General features: G+C 38.9%; 1 protein-coding gene across 2 annotated transcripts in view; it reads left to right on the top strand.

Moving 5' to 3' along the window:
• Nucleotides 1-12,967, top strand: part of LOC124615419 (putative phosphatidate phosphatase) — a 115,154-nt gene that overhangs the window by 57,292 nt on the left and 44,895 nt on the right. For both annotated transcript variants that reach the window (XM_047143291.1, XM_047143292.1), the window contains exons 4-5: nt 414-471; nt 11,875-12,051. In XM_047143291.1, coding sequence (XP_046999247.1) covers nt 414-471; nt 11,875-12,051 — 235 coding nt within the window. The remainder of the gene's footprint in view (nt 1-413; nt 472-11,874; nt 12,052-12,967) is intronic.

The following is a 12,967-nucleotide window of genomic DNA, read 5'->3' as shown; positions in this document are numbered from 1 at the left end:
GTGCATAAATTTTATACACTTGGCTGAACAATGTTCTAATTGCTCCATATTTATTTGACATTCATAATCCCCAAGCTTTTTGTATGGATCACTGTTTTTCATCAAACATTAAGTCCTTTCCAGCTGCACATTTTTTTAAGCTCACTACATTTACTTCTTAACTTGAAACATCTCACCTTTAATTGATGAAACATTTACAATGACTCTTGTTTCCTCAAGTATCTCAATATTTGGTATGAAACTCTGAATCAGTGATGTATTGCATTCACCTTATTGTTCATATTGATTTCTTCGCAGCTATTTTGCTGTTTTAAATCTTCACATTTTGTTTTGCAATTTTGACTTAAACATAATGTTGTGGAGTTCTTGTTTTTAGATGTGTGAATAACAGACTATTTTTTGCTAACTTTCAGGTTGTCTTTTCCATCAGGACATTCTTCATTTTCAGCATATACAATGATATATTTAGTAGTAAGTACCAGATACATATGTTCTAAATAACAAGGGAATGCAAATATAGAGCATGCGCCTGGTGATGGAGTGTTCCCGTAGTGTTCAAATAGAAGACGGAATTTAAAATTCAGTCCACTGTGAAACACACTGCTTGTTTTGCTGTCTTCCTTTCTAAATATGCCAGTGATACCCCTTTTGGTGTTGAGGACATTCTGCTCTGTCCATTCCACATGAAATCTCAAAACAGAGAGCATTGTAATGCATCATTGTTGTTTCTTATTCTCTGTATTTTCATCATTGTGCCATCAAGGTTTTCTGTTTTTGTATGCTTTAATTAGTAGATTATCCGCTGTGAAAGTATAATCTCTGTCAAAGTTACACATAACATTAGTGTAAGTTAAATGTAAGGTGTGACAACAAGCATAACCTTATAGAGAGGAAAATCTTCAATTCTTGATTAATTTTTGTAAAACCTTTGTTTCTCCTCCTCTTCTGCAAGCTTTTAATATTGATTGGATATCTAGCATTAAAGTGTAATTTGCCATAGTCCTTGTTTTCTTTCTGGGATTAGCCTTGCATATATACCTTAAACTAAGAGCAGGGAATAATACTTTCACTCTTAGTGCACCAATTATCGGCTGATCCGTTATTTCATTGCTTATGGCTTATTGTATGGGAAAAACTTAAATACATCTGAACACACACAGCATACTCATCACTGCAGTATAATGTCACTTTCCTGTCATAGTAACTGATTTTTGTCTTACTTTATTCTTGATATTACGTTGGTGGCAGTTCCGAATGCTTTGTGCAGAGGGAAGAGCATGTGCACAGAAATTGTATAGTACATTTAAATACACGAAAAGAACTGTATGCGTTGTCAGCAGGTGAAAGTAAATGAAAGCTGATGTGACTAATTTCCATAGCTTTGACCATTATTACTACATCTACTGCTACATGGATACTCTGCAAATCACATTTAAGTGCCTGGCAGAGGGTTCATCGAACCACTTTCACAATTCTGTATTATTCCAATCTCTTATAGCACGCGGAAAGAATGAACACTATATCTTTCCATACGAGCTCTGATTTCCCTTATTTTATCGTCGTGATCGTTCCTCCCTATGTAGGTCGGTGTCAACAAAATATTTTCGCATTTGGAGGAGAAAGTTGGTGATTGGAATTTTGTGAGAAGATTCCGTCGCAGCGAAAAACGCCTTTCTTTTAACGATTTCCAGCCCAAATCCTGTATCATTTCTGTGACACTCTCTCCCCTATTATGCGATAATACAAAACATGCTGCCCTTCTTTGAACTTTTTCGATGTACTCCGTCAGTCCTATCTGGTGAGGATCCCACACTGCACAGCAGTATTCTAAAAGAGGACGGACAAGCGTAGTGTAGGCAATCTCCTTAGTAGGTCTGTTACATTTTCTAAGTGTCCTGCCAATAAAATGCAATCTTTGGTTAGCCTTCCCCACAACATTTTCTATGTGTTACTTCCAATTTAAGTTGTTTGTAATTGTAATATCTGTGTATTTAGTTGAATTTATGGCTTTTAGATTAGACTGATTTATCGTGTAACCAAAGTTTAACGAGTTCCTTTCAGCACTCATGTGGATGACCTCACACCTTTCGTTATTCAGGGTCAACTGCCACTTTTCGCACTGTTCAGATGTTTTTTCAAAATCGTTTTGCAGCTGGTTTTGATCTTCTGATAACTTTATTAGTCGATAAACAACAGCGTCATCAGCAAACAACTGAAGACGGCTGCTCAGATTGTCTCCCAAATCATTTATATAGATAAGGAACAGCAAAGAGCCTATAACACTACCTTGGGGAATGCCAGAAATCATTTCTGTTTTACTTGATGATTTTCTGTCAGTTACTACGAACTGTGACTCCTCTGACAGGTAACCATGAATCCAGTCACATAACTGAGACAATATGCCATAAGCACGCAATTTCATTACAAGCTGCCTGTGTGGTACAGTGTCAAAAGCCTTCCGGAAATCCAGAAATATGGAATCAATCTGAAATCCCTTGTCAGTAGCACTCAACACTTCATGTGAATAAAGAGCTAGTTGCGTTTCACAAGAATGATGTTTTCTGAATCTTTGTAGACTGTGTGTCAATAGACCGTTTTCTTCAAGGTAGTTCATAATGTTCAAACACAATATCTGTTCCAAAATCCTGCTGCATATCGATGTTAATGATACGGCCCTGTAATTTCATGGATTACTCCTACTACCTTTCCTGAATATTGGTGTGACCTGTGCAACTTTCCAGTCCTTGGGTACGGATCTTTCATTGAGCAAACAGTTGTATATGATTGTTAAGTATGGAGCTATTGCATCAGCATACTCTGAAAGGAACCTAATTGGTATACAGTCTGGACCAGAAGACTGGCTGTTATTAATTGATTGAAGTTGCTTTACTATTCCGTGGATATTTACTTCTTCGTTACTCATGTTGGCAGCTGTTCTTGATTCGAATTCTGGAATATTTACTTCATCTTCTTTTGTGAAGGCATTTTGGAAGGCTGTGTTTAGTAACTCTGCTTTGGAAATACTGTCTTTGATAGTGTCTCCATTGCTATCGCAGAGAGAAGGCATTGATTGTGTCTTTCTGCTAACATATTTTACATACGACCAGAATCTTTTTTGGATTTTCTGCCAGGTTTTGAGACAAAGTTTCATCTTAGGAACTATTATAAGCATCTGTCCATGCTAAACTTCAAGCTTCGGTAAAGGCTTGCAATATGGGGATTTTGCGCCTGTTTAAATTTGGCATGTTTGTTTTGTTGTTTCTGCCACAGTGTTCTAACCCATTTTGTGTACCAAGAGGGTAATCTCCGTCATTTGTTAATTTATGTGGTATAAATCTCTCAATTGCTGCTGATACTATTTCTTGAAATTCAAGCTGCATCTGGTCTACACATACATTGTTAACTTGGAATGAGTGAAGATTGTCTCTCAGGAAGGCTTCAAGTTAATTTTTATCTGCTTTTTTGAATAGGTATATTTTCGTTTATGTTTGGCAGATTTGGGGATTACAATATTCAATCTTGCTAAGACAACCCTGTGTTCACTAGTCCCTATATCCGTTTTGATGATGATTAGTAACTCAGGATTATTTGTTGCTAAGAGATCAAGTGTGTTTTCACAACCGTTTACCATTCACATGGGCTCATGAACTAACTGCTCGAAATAATTTTCAGAGAATCCATTTAGCACAATTTCAGATGATGTTTTATGCGTACCTCCGAAATTAAACATATATTTTCACCAACATATTGAGGGTAAATTAAAGACACCACCAACTATAATCATATGAATCGAGTACGTGTTTGAAATCAAACTCAAGTTTTCTTTGAACCTTTCAGCAGTTGTATGATATGAGTTGGGAGGTTGCTAAAAGAAACCAATTATTATTTTATTCCGGTTGCCAACAATGACCTCTGCCCACAGTAACTCACAGAAATTACCTACTTCATTTTCGCGACAAGATAAACTACTTCTAACAGCTACAAACACACCACCGCCAACTGTGTTTAGCCTATCCTTTCGAAACACCATTAGGTTCTTCACAAAAATATCAGCTGAGATTATCTCTGGATTTAGCCAGCATTCAGTGCCTATAACAATTTGAGCATCAGTGCTTTCTATTAGCACTTGAAACTCTGGTACTTTACCAACACAGTTACAACAATTTACGACGGTTATACCCATGGTTCCCTTATCTACATTCTTCCTGTATACGGCTTACACCGTTTGTGACTGAAGCCCTTTTTGTGTGTCTTGAGACCCTCTAACCTAAAAAACTGCCCAGTTCACACAGCCACTGCTACCTGCATAGACACCTCCTGCGTATAGTGGACTCCTGACCTATTTGGCAGAATACCCCAACCATCCTTTGGCGCAAGTTGAGGAATCTGCAGCTTACATGGTCGCAGATCAGTCTGAGCTACTGATTCAGACCCTCCACTTGGCTCTGTACCAGAGGTCCGCAATCAGTCTTGTCAACTATGATGTAAATGGTCAGCTCTGCTTTCATCTCGCAATCAAGACTGGCAGCCTTTATCACTTCTGTCAGCCAGAATCTCTTCTGATCCAAAGTGACACACATCATTGGTACCAACGTGAGCCACCACCTGCAGTTGGCTGCACCCTCTGCTCCTTATGGCATCTGGGAGGACCTGTTCCACATCTGGAATGCCTCCACCCGATATGCACATGGAGTGCACATTGGTTTTCTTCCCCTTCTTGGCAGCCATGTCCCTAAGGGGCCCCATAACACGCCTAATGTTGGAGCTCCCATCTATCGAAAATCCCACCCTCTGTGATTGTCCAGATCTTGCAGGCCGAGAGGTTTCCTCTGAAACAGGACAGGCGATGGCATATGGCTCAGCAACAGTGTCAGCCACAGACAGCACCTGGAGCCTGTTTGTCAGACTAACTGGGGAGGCCTTACATGCGGTCATCTGGGAAGTCTTTCACAACCTGCTACGCCCAGAGGCAACCTCTCTCTCAACCACAGGTGTGGGGCCAACCTCAGTGCGAGCAGTAACTGGGCAGGCCATCGGTGAGAACCGATCAGAGGATTCAGACGTGCTGGACATCCATTGGATCCCCACAGCCAGCGTGTAACAGTGGTGCCCATCCACTGTAGCCTCAAGCTGTATAACTGAAGCCATGCTAGCCTGGAGCTGAGAACGAAGTGTCACCAACTTGGCTCACATCCGCACACAATAATCGCAGTCATACTGAAGACCGTGGAAAACTAAACTATCCAGCTAAATGGACTATCAGCACGTGCTGCGGAACACTACTGTAGACACTGACAAAAATGTAGGAACTATGTCTTATAAATTATATTAATATGCAGAGATTCAAAAACCTAACTACGGAAGCACTAAGGTGAAACTAAATAATTTGCCCCTGATTAGGAACTTGTAACAAAATCGGTTTTCTTTCCAACGCAAACGAAAACATAAGAACTGTGGACATTAGATATTAAATTAACACACAGAAACTCAAGAAACTAAACTATTAAAGCACACAGGTGATATTATAAAATTCTCTCCTGGTTAGGAACTCGTAAAATATCACAAAATTGGTTACTTCCCTGTTGCTGCGTGTGTCTCGGCCAGCTGCTGCTGTCTCACTTCTCCTCCAAAGTCCAGTTATAACTGGCAGATGTTAGGCCTATGATGAATATATGTGAATAATGTTAAGATATGAAGAAATGACAATGATTGCTTGGTTTAGCATCCATTTTTAGCATCCATTTACAGCAACTCAAGACACCTGTCGAGTTTTGAATGTGCAATTGGAATTGTCTTACAATTGGACCGTATTTGTTATATTAGTCCATAGTATGAACAAATATTGTGAATGGTCATTGAAATTGTGTACACAGAAATATTAGACAAGCAAAGCAAAGCAGAGGTTAATAGAAATTCACATGTGTGTGAAAAGATGTATGCATGAAGCATACAACTACTACCAGCATCATACGTTAGCGAAAAATGTGGCAGAGAACCTGAGAAAATTTTGTTCCTATGTAAAATCGCTAAGTGGGTCTAAGGCTTCCATCCAGTCACTTGTTGAACAGTCTGATTGGCAGTTGATGATAGCAAAACAAAAGCTGAAGATTTAAATATCACATTCAAGAAGTTGTTCACGCAGGAGAATTGTACAAACTATCATTTGATCATTGAACAAACTTCCGTATGAATGACAGTAATAAGCATCCCTGGCATAGAGAAGCAACTGAAAGAATTGAAAACAAATAGTCACCAGGTCCGGATAGAATCCCAATTCAGTTTTTCGAAGAGTATTCTACAGTATTGGCCCCTTACCTAGCTTGCATTTATTGTGTATCTCTTGCCCAATGCAAGGTCCCAAGCAAATGGAAAACAGTGTAGGTGAACCCTGTATATAATAATGGCAAATGAAGGACAAAATTACAGACTAATATCCCTAACACTGGTTTGCTGCAGTATCCTCGAAATATTCTCATTTCAAATATAATAAGTTTTTTAGAGACAAAAAAGCTTATGTTGATGAATCAGCTTGGTTTTAGAAAGTGTTGCCCATGTGAAACTTGGCTTACCCTTTTCTCACATGATATACTGCAAACTATAGATGAAGGACAAAAGGCAGATTCCATATTTCTAGACTTCAGAAAGCATTTCACATGGTGCCCCATTGCAGGCTGTTAAAAAAGGTATGAGCATATGGAATAGGTTCACGGATATGTGGATATGTGAGTGGCCGAGGGAAGTGTGATAGGACTATTATTATTCTCTGTACACATAAATGATACGGCAGATTTAGTAGGAAGCAATCTGCGGTTGTTTGCTGATGGGTGATGTGGTATACGGTAAGGTGTCGAAGTTGAGTGACTGTAGGAAGATACAAGTTAACCTAGACAGAATTTGTAGTTGGTGTGATGGATGACAGCTAGCTCTAAATGTAGAAAGATGTAAGTTAATTCAGATGAGTAGGAAAAACAAGCCCCTAATGGTCAGATACAACATTAGTAGTGTCTTGCTTGACACATTCACATCATTTAAATATCTGGGTGTAACACTACAAAGCGATATGAAATGAATCGAGCATATGACAATTTTAGTAGGGAAGGTGAATGGTTGACTTTGGTCTATTGGGGGAATTCTACGAAAGTGTAGTTCATCTGTAAAGGAGACCGCATATAGGATGCAAGTGAAACCTGTTCTTGAATACTGCTTGAGTGTCTGGGACCCATGCCGGGTGGGATTAAAGGAAGACATTGAACCAGTTCAGAGGTGGGTTGCTAGATTTGTTACTTGGTAGGTTTGAACAACACCCAAGTGTTACAGAGGTGCTCTACTTCCTCCAGCATACGTTGCATGTAAGGACCACGAAGATAAGCTACAAGAAATTAGGGCTAAGATGGAAGCTTATAGACAGTCGTTTTTCCCTCACTCTATTGTCAAGTGGAACAGGAAAGGAAATGACGAGTAGTGGTACAGGTGCTCTCTGCCATGCAGTGTATGTTGGGTTGTGGAGTATCTGTGTATATGTAGATGTAGAGAGGCAGGTAATGGTTTGAAAATGAACACAAGTGTTCGAAACTAGTCAGCAGTGAAAAGAATTATATGCAGCTGTGATAGAAACCTTACTAAATTATAAACAGATGAAGTGCTACTTTTGGACAAAATTGTTGGGATCAAATGAGAGTGTTGCAAAAATATTCAATTGGCCAGTAGTGCAAAAATGTGAATTGTTTTGAAGAAGCATGTAAAATTCAAGGACCTCATTGGTAGAGTCCTAGCAGTAGAAACATAATTATAGCAGTGAACTGCTTCGGTATTTTATTTCCCCAGTAAGAATTTCAAATTTGTGTACAACAAGCAGATTGATTTTTGTGGTGCAACATTAGATGATTTAAAAAGTTTGGCACATTGTATTTTTTGCTGGTAACAAATGCATTAAAACTGAAAAATACCGAAACACTTGATTGTATACTCACCTGTCTTCTAGTGTCATGTTACATGGAATACTAAACTTTTTCACCCCAGGGAGCTTAGCCAGTTTCACTTAGATCCAGGTTTCGTGAACACGGGATACTTGAATGGGGCTGGGGAGTGCCACTAGCCCTCGTCTAGTACCCATAACCTGTGTTTATAAGCTGGAACAAAATGTGTTATAGAGAGTAGGTGGACTGCGTCTTTGCCACCAAGTTCAGGGAGAACATCACCTTAGCTTATTAATGGTAACATACTGAGTGGACGAGTGGATGCTAGGCAAAATAACCAGCAACGTGAAATCTCCAGCACACATGCCACATTCTACTTATATCAGATATATGTGAATTCTCCTCTTGAGCAGAAAACCACTTCACTAGCTGCTCATAGGTGTATTCTGATGTGGCAATCAAACCAAATTTACAATTAGTAAAAAGTCACAAACAGCTTGTTAGAAGTTCTTTTATTTTAGAAAACATAAGAACATTTTGAGGAGAATTCGCTCTTTATCATCTAAAGGCACTTCAGTGAATTGCTGCTATGTGATAAACAACACATTCATTAAGAAATGAGTATCTCATGATAGAGGCACTGAGTTTACATTTTAAAACCATGGAATTTCGAGCTGATCCATCTTAAGGTAATTGAAGCATATTATTAAAGATGAATCCAATGCCACATTTTAAATGTTGTTAGTTGTCTTATGATAGTGATATGCAAGTGAAAGGTGATGGTCCATAAACACAGCAAAGTTGCTCATTGTGGAGTTACTCTGTGGGTTCAGAGAAAAATGGTAAAGACATTGAAAGTAACGAATGAAAATCCCATGCAACATAAAAAAAAAGGTTGTAAGGCAGCACAATCTTCCTTGTCCGAGCCATCATTAGCTTTTGATCTTAGAAAATTTGCTTAGTGAGTTCAAAAGTAGTAGCTTTTTTGGTAGTTTGATAAGTTCCTTTATAGCCTGTTTAAGTGCCAGTAGATTATAGTAAATTATTTTTAATGCTAGTTAATTGTTAGTATATTTTACAAAGATATTTTCTGATGGTTAGTTTTTTTTTAATTGTATGTCTCGACTTATTCCACATAGCTAAAAGCTCCTCATCATGGTCCAGTCTGTGGAATGTAGTTCAGTTTGGAATAAATTATGCTCCTCAACAGATCCAGGCAAGTAGTGTTAGGAGATTTATGTACACTGTACAACTACTAATTTACACATACAATAAAACTGTCATCATCTGGACATCCAGCACACTTGTTGGATTCAGTAAGACATAGCTTTTCATTTTGTTCAAGAGTCAAAACAATCTCAACCGTTGCCTCTTCAACAGAAAATGGACCTCTATAACCCTGGGAAAGACATGTGTGGAATGAAAATAAAAAGCTTCAAGAAACATGGCTTATGATGTCAGACTGTGCAGCACTGATGTCAGATTATGACCCTTGAGCAGTATTTACGAAGTTTGTGCCTATCTGTGGAACCAGAAGACACATGCAAGAATGGAATAACACAGAAATAAATGTTCTTGCATACTTCCTGCATATTTCAAACTCTCTCTGTAAGCTGACCATCATTCTCGGTGCAGAGTTGGATTTACTGCCCTGTGTGTCTGCTTACCCAATGCAGCATTTTGGAAGTGAAGCATTTTGGGAATGCTCATTCTCAAGGTTGTCTTTCACTCAGATATAAACATTTTGAGACCGGAAGCAAAGATGCACTGCACTTTTTCATCTTGCATCGTAACCTTATGGCGAGCTGATAATGTTAGAAAAGCTGCAAGTAACTGTTTGCATGAATCATGCGATTTATTCAAGAAAGAGGCCCCAAAGGAGGCCAATCTTCGGAAACTGGAAAGAAAGGCCTTTTCAACTGGGTCTCTGACAGATGCACCATGTAGTGGAAGACCAAGAACTATGACAACAGTAATGGAGTCACTGAATGCTTAAATGCATCACTGCTTCACTCACCAGCAAAAGCAACAAGGAAGTGGTCAACAGAAAAGAACATTCTCAGAACCTACACGCATTGTTGGATGAAGAAAGAAGATTACCGTTCATTTTGATCAGGCTGCATCAATGAACTAAGTGATACACAAGATGATGCAATAAGGCAAAAGCAAGTCAGGTGCACTTCAGGACCTGTTGAGCAAGTCATTGATTACATTCTGGCGCAAACAACTATGTGCATACATACTGGGCTTCCAGGTGTGCTAATCTCACATGGGACATAGGAGAACTTCTGTGAAGTTTGGGAAGTGGGAGGGAGGAAGAGAGAGAGAGAGAGAGAGAGAGAGAGAGAGAGAGAGAGAGAGAGAGAGGTGGCAGAAGTAAAGCTGTTAGGGTAAATAGTGAGTCATGCTTAGATAGCTCAAGGCTTGCCTGTGAAAGGCAAAGCTCTCATGTTCGAGCCTTGGTCTGTCAAACAGTTTTAAGATGCCAGAAAGTTTTGTATCAGGCATATATTTAGTAAGTTTTGTGCCATCAACAAATTAAAATAGTAACTGTCTTCCAGTTGTAACCAAAGTATTGTGAACAGTTATTTTACGTCTTTGGAAACACAATGTGTATGAATGCAACGTATCAGCAGTAAATTTTTACTGTCGACAGGGGACGTTGCATAACTTTCTCCGCCATGAAATGAAATGGTAAAATATTGAGGGGGATTATGTGTCTTGCCCTGGTTTCTGTGCTGCACACATCAGTCTGTCTGTCATTTCATCTCATTGCAGATGTACAATTTAATTCTCAAAAATTTCACTTCATCAGTGGCTTACTGTATGTAAAATTTTATTGTATTTATTTAAGCATGCAGAGTATATTTTATCTTCTGTATTTATGATTAGTTGAAGTTATGGATTGTGCTTATTTTATCAGTTACAGTGGTCGTTCTTTCCTGTTGTCAATGTGCAATTTATTCTGAACATGAACTGTGTAATGTTAAAATCTAGTTTCTGGCAATATGATTCTCTCTTTTTTCACCATAAATGTTATCAGTTAACCAAACACTAAATTTCTACTTTGTAAAATACTTAGTACCAAATAATTTCATTTTCTCCAACCCTCTCCTTTCTTCTGCTTAAAAAAAAAAAGTATTAGTATCACCTCTTGTTCCTCTTTGTGCATGTATCCATTGTGACTTGATAAATAAAAAAAGTGTTTCTGTTTATCAGCTTGGTTGTAGTGTGTACTGTGGGCTTTTCCCCTTCAAAATGGTTTGTGTATTCCAGGCAGACTGACTTATCATATTTCACAACTGTAATTCCATATTATTGGAAATATTAAGAGTAATTTATAGACATTAAGGAGACTCATAAGCAATGAGTATGTATCACTTTGTTGTTGTTGTTGTTGCATTGAAGTATTCTGCTTTTGGAGCATTCACTCAATGGACATACTTATTGGTTTTCTGTAGTTAAGTTTTTTCTTTTGCTCATTTTCTCTGAATTCCGTAGTGATTACAGTGCATATTTCACCTACAATGTATAGTTAATGTTCTGGAATATTAATCTGCTGTCTCTTGGGTATTATATCACTATATTTAACAATATAATGAAAAGGATAGTTGCTACTCACCATATAGTGGAGATGCTGAGTTGCAGAAAAGCACAAGAAAAAGACTTTCAGAACGTTAGCTTTTGGCCAACAAGGCCTTTGTGATAAACAGACAACATACACATACAGACACACACTCAAGCAAATGGAACTCTCACATACATGACCACAGTGTCTGGCAGCTGGAGTCTGGCCTTGTAGGCTGAAGTCTAATGTTCCTACAGTCTTTCTGTTGTGGCTTTTTGCGACTCAGCATCTCCATTATATGGTGAGTAGCAACTATCCTTATACTGTTACATTCCATCCTGGGTTTTCCATTGTTTGATATCACTATATCTCGTGCTTTTTTTGTTCCAGTTGTACCTGCAAGCCCGGATGACATGGAAAGGCTCCAAACTTTTGAAACACTTCTGTCAGTACATTTGTTTATTAATAGCTGTGGGCACAGCCTTGTCTCGCGTTTCTGACTATAAACATCACTGGAGTGATGTACTCGCTGGGTTTCTTCAGGGAGCTGTTTTTGCAGTGTCTGTGGTATGTTTCTCGACACTATGTAATGATACACCTGTGTGAAATTCACAAATATTACTTTTTTTTTAAGGAAAAGTCTGTCAAGATAACTAGTAACTCATGAGTCATCCTCTTGGACAGTTTCTAGCCTCTGGCCGGGTCTGTATGGATCATAGGGCCTCTCCATCGTCTTCTGTCTTGCCTCCATCTCTCCGTCTTCACCTCGTTCCAGTCTTCTCCTTTCTTCTATCCACATACTTCTACTCCTTTCAGCCATCTGTCTCTTGGTCTTCCTCTTGGTCTCTTTCCTTCCAGTTTCATCTTGTGTATCCTCCTGGGTATTCTCTTCTCCTCCATTCTCTTAACGTGTCCATACCATCTCAGCCTTGATTTCTCTATCTCCTCCTGTAATGGTCCCCCCTTCATTAACTCTCTGATCCTCTCATTTCTTAACCTGTCTATCTCTGTCACTCCAATACTATTTTTCAAGAACTTCATCTCACTACCTTGTACTTTGCTTTTCCCTCTTCCTTTCATACCCCAGTTTTCTGAGGCATATGTCAGGATTGGAACATAGTATGACTGATATATAAACTTTTTACTGATTTGGGGTACATCCTTGCTCCACACGAGACTTCTGACACTCTTCCGAAATGCTTTTGCTTTTCTCACTTCCCTGCCTCAAGCCATTCTTCTGTTCAATCCAAGCTGATCTCTCTCCTCCCACTTTCACACAGCTCACACTTCCATGGTACATGTCCCTTATTCCCCAAATAATCTGTTTTGCTACTCCTCTGTTCTCCAGGGCTTCCCACACTTTGCTTCTATGTATGCTGTCATACACTTTTTCAATGTCCAGGAAGGTCATTAGTAGATCTATTCCATATTCATAATGCTGTCTTACAGCAAAAATTAGATCTGCCATGGACCTTCCTGTTCT

This window comes from Schistocerca americana, chromosome 5 (assembly GCF_021461395.2).
Source record: "Schistocerca americana isolate TAMUIC-IGC-003095 chromosome 5, iqSchAmer2.1, whole genome shotgun sequence".
Lineage (NCBI taxonomy): Eukaryota > Metazoa > Arthropoda > Insecta > Orthoptera > Acrididae > Schistocerca > Schistocerca americana.
The sequence above is the reverse complement of the archived record's forward strand: the minus strand, read 5'-3'. Positions and strand labels throughout refer to the sequence as shown.